General features: G+C 40.9%; 2 protein-coding genes across 9 annotated transcripts in view; one reads left to right on the top strand and one right to left on the bottom strand.

Annotated features, from left to right (window-relative positions):
- The window catches only part of LOC105699776 (multidrug resistance protein homolog 49), a 60,704-nt gene extending 47,248 nt beyond the window's left edge, over positions 1-13,456 (bottom strand). For 2 of the 6 annotated variants that reach the window (XM_012425070.2, XM_012425124.2), the window contains exons 1-4: positions 13,242-13,456; positions 7,783-7,886; positions 4,640-5,040; positions 3,197-3,460 (exon numbers count right to left, since the gene is read on the bottom strand). The gene's annotated coding sequence lies outside the window, so the exon portion shown is untranslated. Of the gene's footprint in view, positions 1-3,196; positions 3,461-4,010; positions 4,386-4,424; positions 4,563-4,639; positions 5,041-7,782; positions 7,887-9,020; positions 9,136-9,163; positions 9,458-13,241 lie in introns of those variants that run through there. The other 4 variants (XM_023433809.1, XM_012425087.2, XM_012425078.2 and 1 more) reach the window with 4 other exon arrangements.
- Positions 160-18,287, top strand: LOC105699813. 3 transcript variants are annotated; one of them, XM_012425155.2, is made up of 3 exons: positions 160-682; positions 17,909-18,040; positions 18,145-18,285. In XM_012425155.2, the coding sequence occupies exons 1-3, from the start codon at positions 478-480 to the stop codon at positions 18,180-18,182; spliced, it is 375 nt and encodes a 124-aa protein (XP_012280578.1). In that variant the 5' UTR covers positions 160-477; the 3' UTR covers positions 18,183-18,285. The 3 variants fall into 3 exon arrangements, 2 of the variants coding, with proteins under 2 accessions (XP_012280578.1, XP_012280569.1); XR_001104063.2 differs by having other exon boundaries at positions 160-689; positions 17,909-18,287; XM_012425146.2 differs by having other exon boundaries at positions 17,909-18,287.
- The last annotated feature ends 114 nt before the right edge of the window (positions 18,288-18,401 follow it).

Here is an 18,401-nt window from a genome sequence, read left to right as displayed (position 1 = left end):
TGTGAACTGGATCCATGAATTAAAATCGAGGATCACAAAATTTCTCGGAAATGAAATTCCAGAAAAAAAAATATCTAATTTTTTCAATCTTAATCAAGAAATAATTTTATTTCATGTGAACTGGATCCATGAATTAAAATCGAGGATCACAAAATTTCTCGGAAATGAAATTCCAGAAAAAAAAAAGTCTAATTTCCTCAATCTTAATCAAGTGATATTAATTTTACGTCCTCATCCTCATTTATTCCCTCTTCGCGTTTCCTCGACGTTCCTGACATTTTGGAATGGCATGCAGAGTACAAGAGGAATCCGGGAATTTGTCAAATTTCACGAGGCAAGTCTAAGGAGTCGAAAGTTGGGGAGGAAATTCGACTCGGATATTTAGCCCCGCGTCCTATCAACAATGGCGCTCGTTTGGTAGACTTAACGAGGTCGTTTCCGGGAATATTGGTCGATTGTTATTAGTGCTAAATATTAATGAGAGGAGACGTTATAATCCCGTTAAAAGGAGCCAAGCGTCGGCGTTGGAGAATCGCTTCTCGAAATCACGCATGCGAGATGAGAGAGTTTACGATTCCGCCGCAGTTCGCCTCGGGCGGCGCTGCGATCGCAAAGTGGAAATCCCGTCTCCCAGGGAGGGAAGATTTCTTCTTCAGATCTCCCGGGTATCCTAGGACGAACTGTAAGAGGTATTAACATCTCCCCTTTCTATCGATCTTAATTATGGACACGGCAAGTGTCTCCTAACGTGGACAATTGAGATAAGTACGAGTTTAACGAGCGGCGCTGGAAGTCCGAAGTCTTTCGCGTCCGCTAAAATTAAACCGGTGGGTCAGCTCAGCCCTGAACCTCCCGCAGTGCCGCATGCGGAAAATCTGTCGCCCTGGATCTTGGGTCCCTCTTAAGGTGAAGTGAAACCCCCTTCAAATCAGTCGATTCGAATACAATACTTTTTTTCAAGGTCACGACAATTTTACGACAATTTAGAACACTCTGGTAATCGATAAACCCGAATTTGAACGGAATAAAGGCAAAAAAAGTGTTGTATGCGCTTCTTTGCTAAAACGATGGGAATACGAGGTCTCGGAGTGAAAATTTAATTGACTTGGAAATCGCAGATGGCGCAGGGGGTCCCTCTGCAGTCAATTAGGGCCCCAGAAGGCACGAATCCAGAGGATTTCTGGAGTTTTACTTCGATTTCTTTATAATTATTGTACGAAAACGACAGGTGGAATATGCCATTTGGTACAATACCCAATATAATTCGACCCAGCTGTCAATATAAAAACCAACGTCGGCAACGTAGGCATTTAGAAAAATTTTCTTTATCGACGTCGATCAAGTTCCTCGATGTGTTTCACTTCACCTTAAAAAGTCATAAAAAACGTTGGCCGTGTAAACGGGCCTTGAAAAGGACTAAATTTCACCACACAAAACTAACCACGTGAGGGATTTTTACCGAAGGTTTATTCAATGTACTTCTTTTAGGTTATATGAACGCAACAGAAAGTAAATACGAATTTTACAATAAATACCAACCGGCCCTAAAATGCAATAAACTTCACCGTTTCGTGAATACATTTTTTTAGACTAGGTGAATGTAGTAGAAAATTAATTTAATAATCGTTGAGAGTGGTAAATATCAGTTTTACAGTAAACATTAAAATATCGATCATACAATTGGAGAATCTGATTGATAGGAGAATTTGGAATTTCTGGGATGACATTAATTGCTCTTAATTTTATATTTGAACGATGGTATGTTTTCGGAGGTAACGTATTGGTAAATATCAGTTTTACAGTGGTAAATATCAGTTTTACAGTAAACATTAAAATATCGATCATACAATTGGAAAATCTGATTGAAAGAAGAATTTGGAATTTCTGGGATGACATTAATTGCTCTTAATTTTATATTTGAACAATGGTTTGTTTTCGGAGTGAGAGTATTTCCCGAGGAGTCTATTTAATGTTTAAATTTTCCCCGTGGATGGGGTTTAGTGCTCGTGTCGGTAAATATACAAAGATTAGGTTAACGTATCAGAGTATGAATACAAGTACCGAGCCTTGCGACAAGTACTCGAGCGAAAAGCAAATAGCCTGTCCGAAAAAAATCCACCGAGCTCTCGCCGAGGCGAGCGTATTCCGTTATGGAGGACGACGGAAAATTCCGCTCGTCACGGGCCGCGGACGCGGAATGACGGACTTGCGACCCGACAATTCCAAGTTACAACTCACTAGTCAAATGTATTCGCTATTTTCAGGAATACATTCAAAATGGCGACCAAATCGAGGCGCGAAAATCCAATCCCATCCAAACGGCACTTTCGGTAACTTCGTGACTTATTGTGTCTTTAACCTCTCTTTGCAACAATTACGAACATAAAATTGGCCAAAACCACAAAAGGTGAATTGAGGAAATAAACCGCAAAAGATTTGATTTCTGACGAATCGGTGGAATTTTTAAAAATGAGATTTTCTTTACAAAAGCCAATCCCACCAAATAGCACTTTCGGCAAGTTTGAGACTTATTACGTCTCTAACCTTTCTTTGCAACAATTATGAACATAAAATTGGGTAAAACCGCAAAAGGTGAATCGAGGAAGTTAACCGCAAAAGATTTGATTTTCTGATGAATCGGTGGAATTTTTAAAAATGAGATTTTCTTTTCAAAAGCCAATTTCACCAAATAGCACTTTCGGCAAGTTTGAGACTTATTGCGTCTCTAACCTTTATTTATAACAATTACGGACATAAAATTGGGTAAAACCGCCAAAGGTGAATCGAGGAAGTTAACCGCAAAAGATTTGATTTCTGATGAATCGGTGGAATTTTTAAAAATGAGACTTTCTTTTCAAAACCCAATCCCACCAAATAGCACTTTCGGCAACTTTAAGACTTCTTGCGTCTCTAACCTTTATTTGCAACAATTACAAACATAAAATTGGGTAAAACCGCAAAAGGTGAATCGAGGAAGTAAACCGCAAAAGATTTGATTTCTGATGAGTCGATGGAATTTTGTTAAAATGAAATTATCTTTCCCAGATTGCAGCCATTTCCCCGCGCGGCGTTTCCGCGGTCGGTTTAACCTCCGAGGCCGGAAAAAGTCGGAAGTCTCAAATCAATTTCCGAACTTTTCCGAAATCGAGCCCGGCGCACTTAAGAGATAAAATATGCAACTCGAAAATGCACTCACCATGTTGAAGAAATTCTGCCGGGCTGGCACAAGGACGGGAAAATGTTCGCAACGATAGCTCCTCCTCGTCTCTACTCGGCGTCCATTTTGCGGCCGCAAGTAAAAAAGGAAAATATCGGCTCAAATTCGAGAACGATCCCTTCTTCCTTCTGGTGGGCTTTTTAAAGACGAATAAAATGAATACTGAAAAATATCACTCGTTCCCTTTGGCTTTCTCCCTGTCTCTCGGACACTCGAAATTCCACCTAAGTAGAGCACCTGAAACTAAAAACCAAAGCGATCACCATAGATCGAGAAGGAAACTAAATCCACGGCTAGGAATTCAAAGATAAGAGGAAAAGAAAAAGGAAAAGTTGCGCAAGCAAAGTCGGCTTTCACCGCTTTCTCTGTCGCGGCCGTATTTGCGATTTATCAATCGCATAACACTTGAGGCGGCCATTTTGAATACTCAGAAAACAAAAAATAAATATTCCCACAACCAAAGAAATATTTCCTTCCTCCGAAGGAATATTATTATTGTGCCCGAATGAACTGAAATAAATGTTCATAATTCCGAGGAAATGTTTCGTCCAATTAATTCGAGTTTACTTGAGCCAAATAATTATTCCTTGAATTTTCGAAATATTTCTTAGCCACTAATTCAAAGAATTATTTCTTCGGCTCGATGAAATCTTTTCCTCGGTACCTCCCGAAGAGGTATTTCATATTAATCGGATATTTTTCGTCCACTCGCGGCAAAATTGCGACAACCTCCTTGGCGTGGATTAATTATGCAATGCGCGGCGCGACTTATCGCAATTAGAAGAGTAATTACCATGAGGTTGTCGCGATTTGCGGTAATTAATCACCGCGCCATTTTCCTCTTGGTCTCTTTCTACGGGAGATGCATCGTAGCGAATGCTTATTACAAGGGCATACATACTTTCCGACTTAGAAGATGCCAACGAGACAACCTGAATTCTAATCACCTCTGACGCGCAATTTAGCAAGATGAAAAATTAATTAAAAAAATAAAAAGAAGTGACCATCTATAAATAATTACGACAAACAACTCGGTAAATGCATTTTCAAATTTTATAAATGAAAATATGGAATATAAGATTTCCCAGCAAACCCGATAAATGCATTTCTGGCTTCGATGCATCGGCTTGACGATTTCCGCCCTAACAATTAAATAATTATTTGCCTCGCCCTGTATAGGCTGAGATTTAAAAATTTATTTTCATACATTGAATGAAATACTCTCAGCTTGTATGACCTGCCCCTCTTTTCAAACTTTATAAATGAAAATATGAAACGTAGAATTATTCAGCAAGGGTAATAAATGCATCTCTGATTTAATTCCATCGCCTTGAAGATTTCTGCCCTAAAAATGGAATATGGGCTTAAAATGAGGACTTTTGTTTACGGGGTTGCAAATGTTAAATAGAACTGTATATTCACCTATTTCGAAGAAAAGAATATCCGCAGCATCGCATCTCAGTGCAACAGAGATCACAGGAAATCACCGCGGATTCCTCATCGGACCCGCCTCCTTCTCTCTCTTTCTATCCTCTTTCCACTTCACTGTTTCCTCCTTCCCTGCACATAGGTTGCTGAAAAGAAAGGATCAGAGAAATGAGGACTCGAGGAGTCCGGAAAAGGCCGAACTTGTCCCCTTTTTCTCCTAGATTTTCTGCCTTCTTCCACGGGCAGAGCTTTTCCCACTAACAATGGGCTTTCGGTAACCGGGTTTCTTGCCTCGGTCTTTTTCTCTACAAGTGTTCCCGTATATTGATCATCTTGTTGTTGGTGTTACCGATAAACCGCCTCTGCTTCACCATATGACCCCCTGTCAACCTAACCTGCAAAGACAACAGAAAGAAATTTATCAACCACGGAAGTGAAAGAAATCACAAAAAGGTTATCAAGAAACTCAGCAACAAAGTTCCCAGTCCATTAGCTTAAATCCTGATAGTGAATAATTATTCTTTATTAATTGTGCAATATGCAAATTATTGTTTGCGAATATTTTGCTCGTCATTAAAGGAGAACATATAATGTTTATAAACTCGGCAGAGTTTCGTGCCAAGTACATTTCACGTGAAGCGAACCGTACTTTTATTTTCCATTATTTTCATCTTTGAAGTGGGATTTCTCGTTAATAAATTACTAAAGCATACAAGAATAAAAATGGCGTCACGATATCACGAACGCCTACGGAGATGAATATTATTTTGAAAAAGTAGGGAATCACAAAAACTTCATATCCATTCTAATTACACGCTACTCTTTTCTTTTTCTTCAGCTGACGTCATGGAAAAGATATCACTTATCATCTTGGCATTTTTCCTAGACAATCGATTACTCATCTTTAAACGGACACGTTAAGGATGTTTTGCTCAAAAGAAAATGTTCAAGTATTATGTCCGATAATGGCTAAAAAAGTGATTTAACGTGTATTTTACAGAAGTTATAATGATGCATAATTAAATCCAAATGTACGCTTTGCATGTTTTTATCCAGAAATCGATGCACAAATGAGGAGAAAATGTGTAGAAATTATTTTGTCGGAACGGTAATTGGTGCATAATTAAACCGAAATGTACCCATTGCGTGTTTTAATCCTGAAATCGATTTATAGAAATTATTTCGTATAAATGAAAATTGTCCGAAATTAATAAAAATGTCCGCGTTGCATATTTTGATTTTGAAGACGATGCACAAATGATGAAAAAATGTGTAAAAATGGTAATTCGGGAAAATGAATAAAAATGTCCGCTTTGCATGTTTCGATCCCAAAGAAAATGCACAAATGAAGAAAAAATGTATAAAAATGGTAATTCGGGAAAATGAAGAAAAATGTCCGCTTTGCATATTTTGATCCCGAAGAAAATGCACAAATGAAGAAAAAATGTGTAAAAATGGTAATTCGGGAAAATGAAGAAAAATGTCCGCTTTCCATATTTCGATCCGGAAGAAAATGCACAAATGAAGAAAAAATGTGTAAAAATGGTAATTCGGGAAAATGAATAAAAATGTCCGCTTTCCGTATTTCGATCCCGAAGAAAATGCACAAATGAAGAAAAAATGTGTAAAAATGGTAATTCGGGAAAATGAAGAAAAATGTCCGCTTTCCGTATTTCGATCCCGAAGAAAATGCACAAATGAAGAAAAAATGTGTAAAAATGGTAATTCGGGAAAATGAATAAAAATGTCCGCTTTCCATATTTCGATCCCGAAGAAAATGCAGAAATGAAGAGACAAGGACTATCCTGGGGTTACGGCCCTGGGTGTCGGATCGACAAGCGATTTTATTGAACTTAATTCCCAGAACGAACACTCGACTTGAGTTGCCGCGCGATAATGAACCTTAAGGAATTAAGTGGTAAGCACAATACTATTCCAGTGTTCAATTACCGTGGCCCGACTTAACCCGTTATTGCTCGGTAATATCTTTCAATGGCCCTTAACCCTTTGCCCCCCCGTCTTATTTTTAGCAGCGTACTCGACCTCTCATCCTCCCCATGGAACTTTTTTAAACATAATTTCTTCCCCGCTTATCAATAACATTCTATATCCATTCCCGCGTCCAATTGCAATTACGCTACGCTGAGAGAGAAAAAAAAAATAAAAAAAAAACCAACATTAACCGAACCAAAGAAACATTCCGTTAATTCAAAGAATAATTCTTTCCCTCGGATAAGCTGAAATTAATTGTCACAATTCCTAAGAAATATTGCATCCGATATATTTCACTTTATTACAATCATATGTGCCCATAATTATGAAAGTGGTCTAAGTCATATATTTTTTGTTTCGAAATTACATTGAATTAATTCCGTTTGAAACAATATGGCGTGAAATAACTGATAAACTCATTTTTTTTTTTTATTTATTTTGACTTAGACCACTTTCATAATTATGGGCACATACGATTACTCGTTGCATTTACTAAGTATTTCCATGGGACGATTCAATGCTGCTCTTTGTGTAATTTCTTAACTTTTTTAGTACTCTCATGAAATCTCGTCAAACATGAACAGCCCTGGGATTATGCACGACTTTGTACAATGGTGCATTCATCCCGGGACGAATTGCATGGAAAAGATAACACGCTAAACCCTGTATTGTCGTCGATAAGCGTATCACGAGTCTCTGTACGTAATTCGCCTAAAAGTTCACTTGATCGTAAAGAGCTGACACTGTCTTACTGCCCGACTTCTACGAACGAGTTTCCCGGACATTTACGACTGTTTATCACTAGCAACATAACCAGTTTGCGAGTTTAATTAGAATAGTTTACTTTATTTCCTCTCCAAGGACTCGAGAGAGAGACTTCCTGCGGAATCTTCCCCAGAATCGAGCCGTCGATTCTTAATTTAGTGCAAATATGTGCGATGCAATTAGCGCAATAAATCATGCTTTCATATCGGTCTTGCGTAAGCACTTACAATTAGTTAAGGGGTCGCGTATTCAATCTAATCGTGTTCAGCCTCCGGCATTATGGAGGAATTAAATTTTAACATTTAAACCGACAACCCCCCCCCCCCCCCCCCCCCCGCCCTTGAAATGTGCTTTGCGTGATTAACTTCTAATTAACTTACACTCATCGGGTATGGGCTGGGTGTTTTCGCCTGGTCTCCTGAAAATCCTTTAAAGTCCTCTTCCCTTATCCGCCTACTGCGAGGAATTCCTGAAAATGTTACGCCTGAAAAATAGAAAACAATTGTTTTTACCACAGAAACACTGAAAATGGCGAAAAGAGATATAACAAGCATGTCTTCATTAAAAAAAAAAAATATCAGCATCGGATCAATGATATTCCTAATTTCTGGCTCGACAATATCCACCGGTAAATCGCCATTACCCTGAGAAAATATGTAGCGTTGTCTATGTCACATGTAATTGCACGAAACAATTATTTCATTGAGAAGAAAAATTGTATCCTCGATTTAAACGACTTTTCTTTGCGCGTATTTTATCGGAGGATTTTTTTGAAACAATGCCTATTTCTATGAGTCAACCAACTTTTTTTTTCCCCGTAAAGAGATATAATGAGTATGTCTCCATTAAAAGAAAAAAAATCATCATCGGATCAATGATATTTCTAATTTCTGGTTAGATAATATCCACCGATAAATCACCATTACCCTGAGAAAATATGTAGCGTTGTCTATGTCACATGTAATTCCAAGAAACAATTATTTCATTGAGAAGAAAAATTGTATCCTCGATTTAAACGACTTTTCTTTGCGCGTATTTTATCGGAGGATTTTTTTGAAATAATGCCTATTTCTATGAGTCAACCAACTTTTTTTTTTTTTCCCCGGGGTAGATAATCAAATTTATGCTTATAATAAGTGAACCAACCGCAGGTTAAATGAATTTCTTCTTTAAAGTGAGTTTAAAAATCGATAAATTATAATCTACGACGACGAACTAACCACAGAACAAATCAATATATTTCCAAATCAAGTTCCAAAATGTCCGCCAACAATTGATAGAGTCAACCAACTTTTCATATTTTCCCAGGGTAGATAATCAAATTTATGCTTATAAGTGAACCAACCGCAGGTTAAATGAATTTCTTCTTTAAAGTGAGTTTAAAAACCAATAAATTATAATCTACGACGACGAACTAACAACAGAACAAATCAATATATTTCCAAATCAAGTTCCAAAATGTCCGCCAACAATTGATAGAGTCAACCAACTTTTCATATTTTCCCAGGGCAGATAATCAAATTTATGCTTATAAGTGAACCAACCGCAGATTAAATAAATTCCTTCTTTAAAGTGAGTTTAAAAACCAATAAATTATAATCTACGATGACGAACTAACCACAGAAGAAATCAATATATGTCGAAATCAATTTCCAAAATGTCCGCCAACAATTGGGAAGGAAATCACCGAGGAAATAATTAGTCACAGTAAGAAAATCTAGGAGCCTTGAGATATTCCACGTAAGGTTTGAAAATATTAACCGAGAGCCGTTTTAGAGTCTAGACAAGCCGGTCGGCCATTAAAGTGGCGTTGCACTTTGCACTCGTTAATTCCGCAAAGAAGTCGAATAGGCCGCCATATTGTCGTAACCGGATCGATAGCCAGACAAGGCGTCGTCTTTCCAGGCCTTAGGCAAGGATTTAGCCTAAGATTCGCACTTTCCCCCGACGTAGCCTCCCGGAGGAGAAAAGAGGCTCGAGAGAGAGCGAGTCTCTTCGGGAAAAGGAACACCATGAAAGTTTCGAAGAAGAAGGCTCGGTCGTGTCGACGTGACTGGCCCGTGCATCGAACCAGCCCGGCCGGCTGTACTTCACCGTGCAATTCCCACTTGCTCGTTTTCTGGTTGCTACTTGGATATATATCGCGATAACGCGGACTCTATGCCCACCGGCGATTAGGACGCGCTCGGGACTCGGGAGCCCTGGAGACCCCCTTAAGGTGAAGTGAAACACGTCGAGGAACTTGATCGACGTCGATAAAGAAGATTTTTCTAAATGCCTACGTTGCCGACCTTCGTTTTTATACTGAGAGCTGGGTCGAATTATATTGTGTATTGTCCCAAATGGCATATTCCACCTGTCGTTTTCGTACAATAATTATAAAGAAATCGAAGTAAAACTCCAGAAATCCTCTGGATTCGTGCCTTCTGGAGCCCTAATTGACTGCGGAGTGACCCCCTGCGCCATCTGTGATTTCCAGGTCAATTCAATTTTCACTCCGAGACCTCGTATTCCCATCGTTTTAGCAAAGAAGCGCATATAACACTTTTTTTGTCTTTATCCCGTTCAAATGCGAGTTTATCGATTACCAGAGTGTTCTAAATTCTCGTAAAATTGTCCTGACTCTTTCGATTCTCATATCAGAGCCTTCGATAATTGTATATTGATCGAAATATCAGAGCTCGACGCCATTTTGGTTCTGGTCTGGAATGAGTTAAACAATTTTTTTGAAAAATCCTAATTTTCAATGTGTCAGGACAATTCTTAGGTGATCAGGAGTGATGTGTCAAAGTTTCGGACAGTTTGGTCTAATACCCTTAAAAAAACTGTTGTATTCGAATCGACTGATTTGAAGGGTGTTTCACTTCACCTTAATTTAGATAGGTGTAAGATTTCACGTGAAACTTTTTCCAAGGATCAAGTCAAGTTTAAGCGTTTACCGGTTTTTAGGACGCGGTCAGGACTCGTTCTCCAAGCCGCGCAAAATGGCCGACCCGATCGCGTCCGTTCTTCCTTGGAAACTGAATATTCCCACGGTTAGGCACGAGAGAAGGAGAGATAGAACATTGATAAAGGAAATTGCCATGACTTTAAAAAAAATCGAGAATACTAGTTGTGCAGAGGATACACCGAGGTGAGCGTTATATGTGCCCATAATTATGAAAGTGGTCTAAGTCAAAATTAAAGAAAAAAATGAGTTTATCAGTTATTTCACGCCATATTATTTCAAACGAAATTAATTCAATGTAATTTCGAAAGAAAAAATATATAACTTAGACCACTTTCATAATTATGGGCACATATCGCCTGTGGGAAATTTTTTGCACGCGAATCGAGAAGGTCGTTAACGCTAATCTCGATTTCTGCGCGCTGGACGGTCAAGGTCGGTTTACGAATACTTCAAGGTTAACCGAATCGATCGACTAATTCGCAGTCGGGATATTAAACTGCTTTCCGAGAGACTGAAGTCCGCCCTGAATTGGATCAGCAGACTCGGAAATTGAATTTATATCCGATGACTTTGGTGACGTCATATCCCTGACACTCGTCATAATCAGCGAGAAGAAGAGAAACCTTGACCCGAGAATAACCAGATATGGTGATTTTTTTTCCCCTCCATTGAAACGTATACATTTATAAGAGTTTTGGAAAAGAGCGACGAGGCCAGAGTGGGATCCGCAATTGAGGTTATGTTGCACTCATCGAGTGCCACTCATGGTGATTTTTTTATTTTCACTCCATTGAAACGTATACATTTATAAGAGTTTGTATATTTTTGGAAAAGAGCGACGAGGCCAGAATGGGATCCGCGATTGAGGTTATGTTGCACTCATCGAGTGCCACTTGTCATGGTGATTTTTTTATTTTCACTCCATTGAAACATATATATTTATAAAAGTTTGTATATTTTTGGAAAAGAGGGACGAGGCCAAAGTGGGATCCGCAATTGAGGTTATGTTGCACTCTTCGAGTGCCACTCGTGATGGTGATTTTTTTTCCCCTCCATTGAAACGTATATATTTATAAGAATTTCTATATTTTTGGAAAAGAGCGACGAGGCCAAAGTGAAATCCGCAATTGAGGTTATGTTGCACTCATCAAGTGCCACTCGTGATGGTGATTTTTTTGCATGCCATTGAAACGTATATATTTATAAGAATTTCTATATTTTTGGAAAAGAGCGACGACGCCAGAGTGGGATCCGCAATTGAGGTTATGTTGTCATCATCGAGAGCCTCTGCGACGCAATTTTGCAAAAATTTATTCGATTTAACAAAACGTAAATGAACACGAGTAGTGGATTATAAAAATGTCGTCGGGAGGATTTGTTAATCCGGGTTTAGAAGCGAGATAAATTCACACATTCCATGGCGGGCTTTACGAACCAAACTTCGCGAGAAGTTGTTCGACCCAGTTCTTCGAAAACATTGACGTTGCCTGAGATTCATCCAAAACAAGGTAATGGATCGTCGCGCCCGAAAGCAGGGATTTCTCGGAGGAGTTTAACGAAAACAGAAACTTCCTCTTAACATGGTGTAACAACGTCTAGCTCTCCCTGAAGTCGGGCACCTTTCGACGAAGTTCGCCTCTACATTCGAAGTGAATTAAACCTTGCACAAATTGTGGATTTAGAATCTACGGAAACAAACGAATTCCAAGTACATTTACAAATTTACTAAAACTGAAGTTTACTAAATCCCAGGGAAAGCCTACGAGATAATTAAGATTATAAGTCAGGATGTATTTTGAGGTTATGTTGTAACACGAGAGAGAAAGGAGCCTCATGTGGAAGTTTTCATAAAACTCGATTAAAAATCCAAACGAACATCCAAAAGCCCATTAAGATTCCCCCAAAAAATGACGCGACGTTATGCGCCAAACTTCTCGGGAACGAACTTCCTGAAGTACGCCATATAAGTGAAGAGAAACTTCTTTCTCTCTCAATCGCGGCACGTCTAGATGCGAAAACTTGGAAAGTGCCGAGACACGTGCGACAGATCAATCTTTTTCACATGAGGTTCGACGTCACGTCGATCTCGTCCATTCTATGCTCAGCTACACCGTCGCCATCTTGAATTCTGCAATTATATAACATATTGTCCGATTCGCAATACGACCTGCGTCCCACTTCTTGTGTAAGAACCTCTTACGCCACGCATAATTACCCGCCATTTGTGCATAGTCTGTAAAATGGTACCCACGAACATCGATATACAACTTTCCGTAATCTCTCAGATTTCGCATTTGCAAGTTCTGCGCATGCGCGACACATTCACTCCTTGTGGAAATCGCTTTCCCTGGGATTAAGGAGAAACAACTCGGCATCCGAGTTGCAAATATCGTGGCAACGCGCAGGCGCGGCTTGGCACATCTGCCTTACACTTTCATTCAAGGTTAAAGATGCGCATAACCGTTAAAAATGAATTCCACATTTCCCTTTCGAATGCAATAAACATGGATAGGTTAGAATAAAATCTCCAACGGTTATATCGTTCCAGATCAACGATTTGCCGGCACAACATAACCCCTGATTCCCAATAGAAATCCTGACCCGCGTCCAGCTTCACTCCAACCTAACCTCCACGCACATGCGAGAACCTTCTACTCGTCCTAGACTCCCTCGTCTTTGAGAAACGTTCGCGCGACGAGCTTCCCGGCCGCCATCTTGAATTCCAAAGAACCAAAACAAAACCGAGCCCCACTTCGCGGATTCGAATGCCGAGTACTTCGCTGCATACTTTGCAAACCCTTAATTGATCACATTTCTGGGTTCCTTAGAAGGGAACCGAGTAAAACACGCGTTAAAACGTCGCAGAAACGGTAAATTATAAATATTCACCTTTCGTCGGTCCTCTCTCCGTGACGCGTTCGACGGGATCGACCTGCACGCGATCATACGAGGAACTGTAAAGTCGCCGGGAATAAATATCGATATATGACTATATAAACGGCCTCGCACAGGTCGGACGCGTGCCTAGAAGGTTTCGAGAATTTTCCAGATTTCCCGAATATCGGGTGTCGTGCCGCTTGACCGTTACGTGGTGTGCGGTCGGAAGGCCGATTTACACTGGCCCCGTCGCGGTCTGGAGCCGCTATGTATACCGGGGTCCTGCTAGTCGCCCGGCCGAGGCCTGGTAAGAGAGTAGTAGGCGTCTGGGCACCCTGCGGGAGGCTAGAGCGTGTCGGCATGGGACTAGCCATGTGTGTCGTGGTAGAGCGCCCAAGCTGATGGGGGTTACTAAGGGGCTCAGTCTGGTGGGGAGAGCGGTAGGTACGAGACGGTCGCGAGACGCACAAGAACGGTAATAAGATGGAGCTGAATAGTGGGACCCAAAAATTAAGGTAATATGAAAGGATCATTCTATATATATATAACGTAAAAATATTTGTAAAACTTTCCTCCAAACTGGATGCACCAAATCTTAGATCATGAAGATGAACTTCAGTTTGGCGGTACGTTGGCTGTTGCAGGAGAGGCACGGTTAGGAAATAAATGTATTGTAAGAGGTGTAACTTTTAATTTTTTTGTCCCCGGGATTTGAAATAAAGAAAATGTAAGCCATCCAACATCAGTCTAGTGAATTCTAGTTTTAATTCATAATACAGAGAATCGCCCTAACCGGGGATCTTTCGTGAGTGCAGTTTAAGTGTTCAAGGGGTTAGCCGCGCTAACAACGGTTTAGTCACGCCGGCGTGGCACCAGCACTTTGTACCCGATGCCGCACTTCGCGAACTTCCGCTATGGTCTCTTTACGTACGTCCCATACGAATGGTCTCGTTGATTTTAATTCAATTAATTCCTGGGCCCTGTTAACTTCCATGCCGAGAATTGCCCTGGTTCAACCCGGATGCTAAACGCAGTTTAAGGGCACCGACATTCGAGTTAAAACCCTTAATCAAGGATTACTTAACCCGGGATTTCAATAAATCGCCGATTTGTGGTAGTCTAACACCGGGTTTAAGCCCCGGTTAGCTTAATTTCCGTCGATGCAACACGAATTTCACTAATCAGGGACAATTAGTCACGGTTACGAGATTTCACGTTAATCATGCTCGGTGTAAACGCGTTCCTGTTACGCAGCATCGGCTTGTTCAAACCAACCAGATTCCATCTGGTTCCTGTTTGTCCGACAGGCTAAAAAACACATCCCTCGCTAATCCATCTGTGAAAACACGTGACTGTGGAAAAAAAAACGTTCCATAGGTAACGAGAACGTGTTACTAAAACCGCTCCAAATTGCTTACTTTACTCGTTAGCTCGAAGAAAATGGCCGCCGCGCGTTGGGTAACCTTCACGCTCGCCACCTAGAGAACCTATTCTCATGAATCGAACTTTTGTAGATTGGAAACGATGCAAAGTACTATAACACCAGGAATAGGACAGGTCGTCCACCGATCAAGACAATCTAGCCAAGAGGGATCTTAAACCGAGTGTCTCTATCTTGCTATTATTGTGCAATGGCGTCCTCCCACGCATATCGTTGGCCCAAGTATGCAGAATCCGCAGACTGATACGACCTGTTACTCAAGGTCCTTTGTATCAAGATTAGTAAAGTCGCTAAGAGCAGATTGACGACACGATAAAAAATTAACGATTACCCGCCACGTTCGTAAACGGGAAAATAAGCGTTAACCGTAACTCATGTAAATAAAGAGTGTGTAACAAAACTTGGAACGGACTTAATGTTTATTACGTGATTCTTGGGAGTTTAATTAATGTCAGGAATTAATCCTGTTAATTCATTCGATTATCCCTGCAAATTTATTATTATTCTTGCGCATATTGACGGCTGTTATTTGTTCCTTATCTCGGATGAATTTAGTGGTGGTAAAGAGTTATTCAATTATGATAAAAGCATTTGCTGGACTTTTGACCACGGTAATAGTGGTAATTTATCATCTGTACCGTTTCAATAATTGCATTGACCGATTGCGAGAACCAATTGAATCGCTTGGCTGCGGCGTCGGTGAATTGTCGACTTCCGTTGCGAGTTGTGTTATCAAATATCTAACTAGTGTATGTGTCACGTGTGGCTGCTCGTTTCTCAGTTGGCCAACTAAACCAGTTAAATTGACAGCTCGACGCAACTCGTTTGCTTCAAGTAACTGGTAGAATGTGCACACATACTCGTACACTTGTAAGAACGTTCTGAATGTCAGAAAGCCTAACGACAATTTCCTAAGGCACCTTTTAATTTTTATTTCATTATTTACGTCGCATTGCAGGCATTGGTCGACTTGGTTGATTAATAATTCTACAAATTGATAAAAAAATAATAACCGGAAGAGCGCCGTTCAAAATGGATGTTTCGACGGCACTTCAAATTTGAAAGACGCCATTTCTGCGCACTTATGCTGCATATCTCGCGTGCCAACTAATTTCTTAATCCTTAACGGAAAAAGCAGTTAAATCGACTCGTTTGCTCCGGGAATTTAGTAGAACGTGCGTGCTTACTCTGTGTCACTCGGGCACTTTGAATTGCAGATGCTGTTACGAAGCCGTCGCTTTCTAAGTAATCGTAAAACGCTTTACGATTCTCAGCCTCGTAGTTTCTCAACCTACTATCGCGTGAATGCAAGACCTTCGAGATAAGGGAGCGAAGACAGCTGGGAGGAATGCAAAATATGCAGCCATCGGGTGGCGGCCATCTTGGAAGTCTGCAGCTTCGCTTCACCTTATCTTCAGGTTATCCAACTCGGTTCGAATGTCAAGGCTATCCAACGGAATTATCACGGATACATGGTCGCGACATTCATCATTTCTCACGTAGAAATATCGGTGGAAATGAAAATGGAAATTATTCCGACATTTTCTGTTAAGGGGATGATGCAACATTCGTGAGTATTGGGGCACCCTCTTAACCCACTTTTCTTCGCGGGCATATACGCGGAAGAATCAATGTCCTCACCTACGTGGCTGTATTTAATGTCCGCAAATAAGCTTTTCTGATTGCTCGAATTGCCCGGAATTAATACCGTCAAGGGTGTTCGAGAATATAGGAGCGTACTCGAGTCCGATTCCTATGAAGCGACATTCCTGGTAAATGTACACCGACGGTGACATCACCTTGCGACAACCGGGGATCCAGTTGCATCTGGTTCCATATCGTGGAAATGAAAACGTGAGGCTCGACACTATATACATAATGGGACTCGTGATCCAATCGTTGCATTAGTTATCCGCTGATTTTTTTATTATAGGTTAATTCCTCTGCAGAGATTTATTTCCATTGTCGTGACGCGAATTAGGTTATTGGTCGCAGGTGACTCCCCGAGGGATGCTGAGTACCTCCACAACGTGCATATAATTAATCTAGATCACTCTCCGTCATCCTGGCGACGTTTCGTGTACATAAGAGAATGGGTTAATTCGTCTACAGAGATGAACGGCTCTTGACGGATGGCGGATACGGTGTAGAATTAGCGAGGGTTGATGTTTATAGGTTATGGTTGACGGGCAATAGATACGATTCCTGGATTGATGTCATCAACCGGGTCGCAGAGTGACGCACGTCTACAAGACTCGATATCCACGTTTTCGAGACGAGATGTAAAAGGATTTAGATCATGTAATCGATGGTGGAGACTTTTAACGGTTATCTCACAAAACCGCCGACAAATTTCAGGTTAATTAGTGATCCCATGAATGGAAAAGTCGGAGAAGAACGTTCTCACCGTTTCTCGGCTGTACCCATGTCCGGCATTAATCTCAATGAATCTTCTCGGTCCCTGGTACACGTGTACATGCGACAACGGGTTAAACCGTCGACAATTATATGGAGCAGCTGATGGATAGCGAATACCACCTACGACTCGTGCCAGTGTGGGATTCATGGGTCATAGATGATGGAGGATACACGACCTCGAGAGGCAACCGAATCGAGCAATTAAGCTTTAGTTAGCCGTGAACATTCGAGGTACCAACCCAGAATAAATCCAGGGCCACGCGTAACCCACATTTCTTTCCATTCCGTCTATTAACGCACTCATGGCCGAATCAAAATGGAATCCAACACCAGACGCTTCCGATGTGCGTCATGGTCGGCCTGGCGTTCGATATTCCACAAATTAAAAGTTCCAGGCGCACAATTTAAGTATATCAACACCTTTCCGTGTCTCGAAAGTACCTTAATACGGTAAAACACGTAGAAAGATCCTATGACGTCACACGGTCCCAGCAAGCGGCCATTACGGTGAAGAAAGGAAGTCGACCACGCGCCGCCATTTTTCCTCCGTTTGTAAAAGATCTCTTCGAGGAAGAACTGATTTTTCTAAGTTCTTGAACTCCACCTTTCCGAAAAATTCTCGTTTCCAGGAATCGATTTGCGATTCCACGTGCAGGTGACTTCTCGATTCCTGGAATCGATTTGGAATTCTGGACGTTTTCCTTTTAATTTCATGGCGAAAAGGACGATCCAGCGGTGGAGCGGCTTCTTCATTTTTTAATTTTCACTGGCTTTTTTTACCTTTTCTATGCTTTTCTGGTATCTCTAGGTTTAATTCTAGGTTCATTGGTCTCTCTCCCGATCGGACTGATGGTGGTTTCCATTCTGGCGGTTTCCAAGAGATCCGTGAGAGTTGAGACGTCGAATTGCTGGGTCCTACACAAAATGGCGGTGCAAGTTCTTCGGGGTGTGGGTGAGGACGGATTTCGAATCTCGAAGTTTCGGGCAAGAGGTCCATCGCTGAGAAGGGTCATGGGCTTTGGTCGAACTTGGACCAACAACTGTTGTCATCTCCAGATGTGCACTTACGACGAGGGGAGAATATGTACACCTAGTTCAGAAATGTGGGGATCCAAACGCGTCGAAGGGTCAGGATGAAACTTGACGTCTCCTTCATATTGCCTCCACGTGCTGCTGATATTTTCGATATAACCCTGTCAAAACTCCAAAAAATTGTTACGAATAAAGTTGATAATAAAAAGTATCGTTTTTGTGTAATTCTTTTCTAAAAACGAGCGGAAAAGCGGATCTCTAGACTAGAGAACCCCCTTAAA

This window comes from Orussus abietinus, unplaced genomic scaffold, assembly GCF_000612105.2.
Source record: "Orussus abietinus isolate OABI.00-Male unplaced genomic scaffold, Oabi_2.0 scaffold29, whole genome shotgun sequence".
In the NCBI taxonomy this organism is placed as follows: domain Eukaryota; kingdom Metazoa; phylum Arthropoda; class Insecta; order Hymenoptera; family Orussidae; genus Orussus; species Orussus abietinus.
This window is presented reverse-complemented; position numbering and strand designations above follow the sequence as displayed.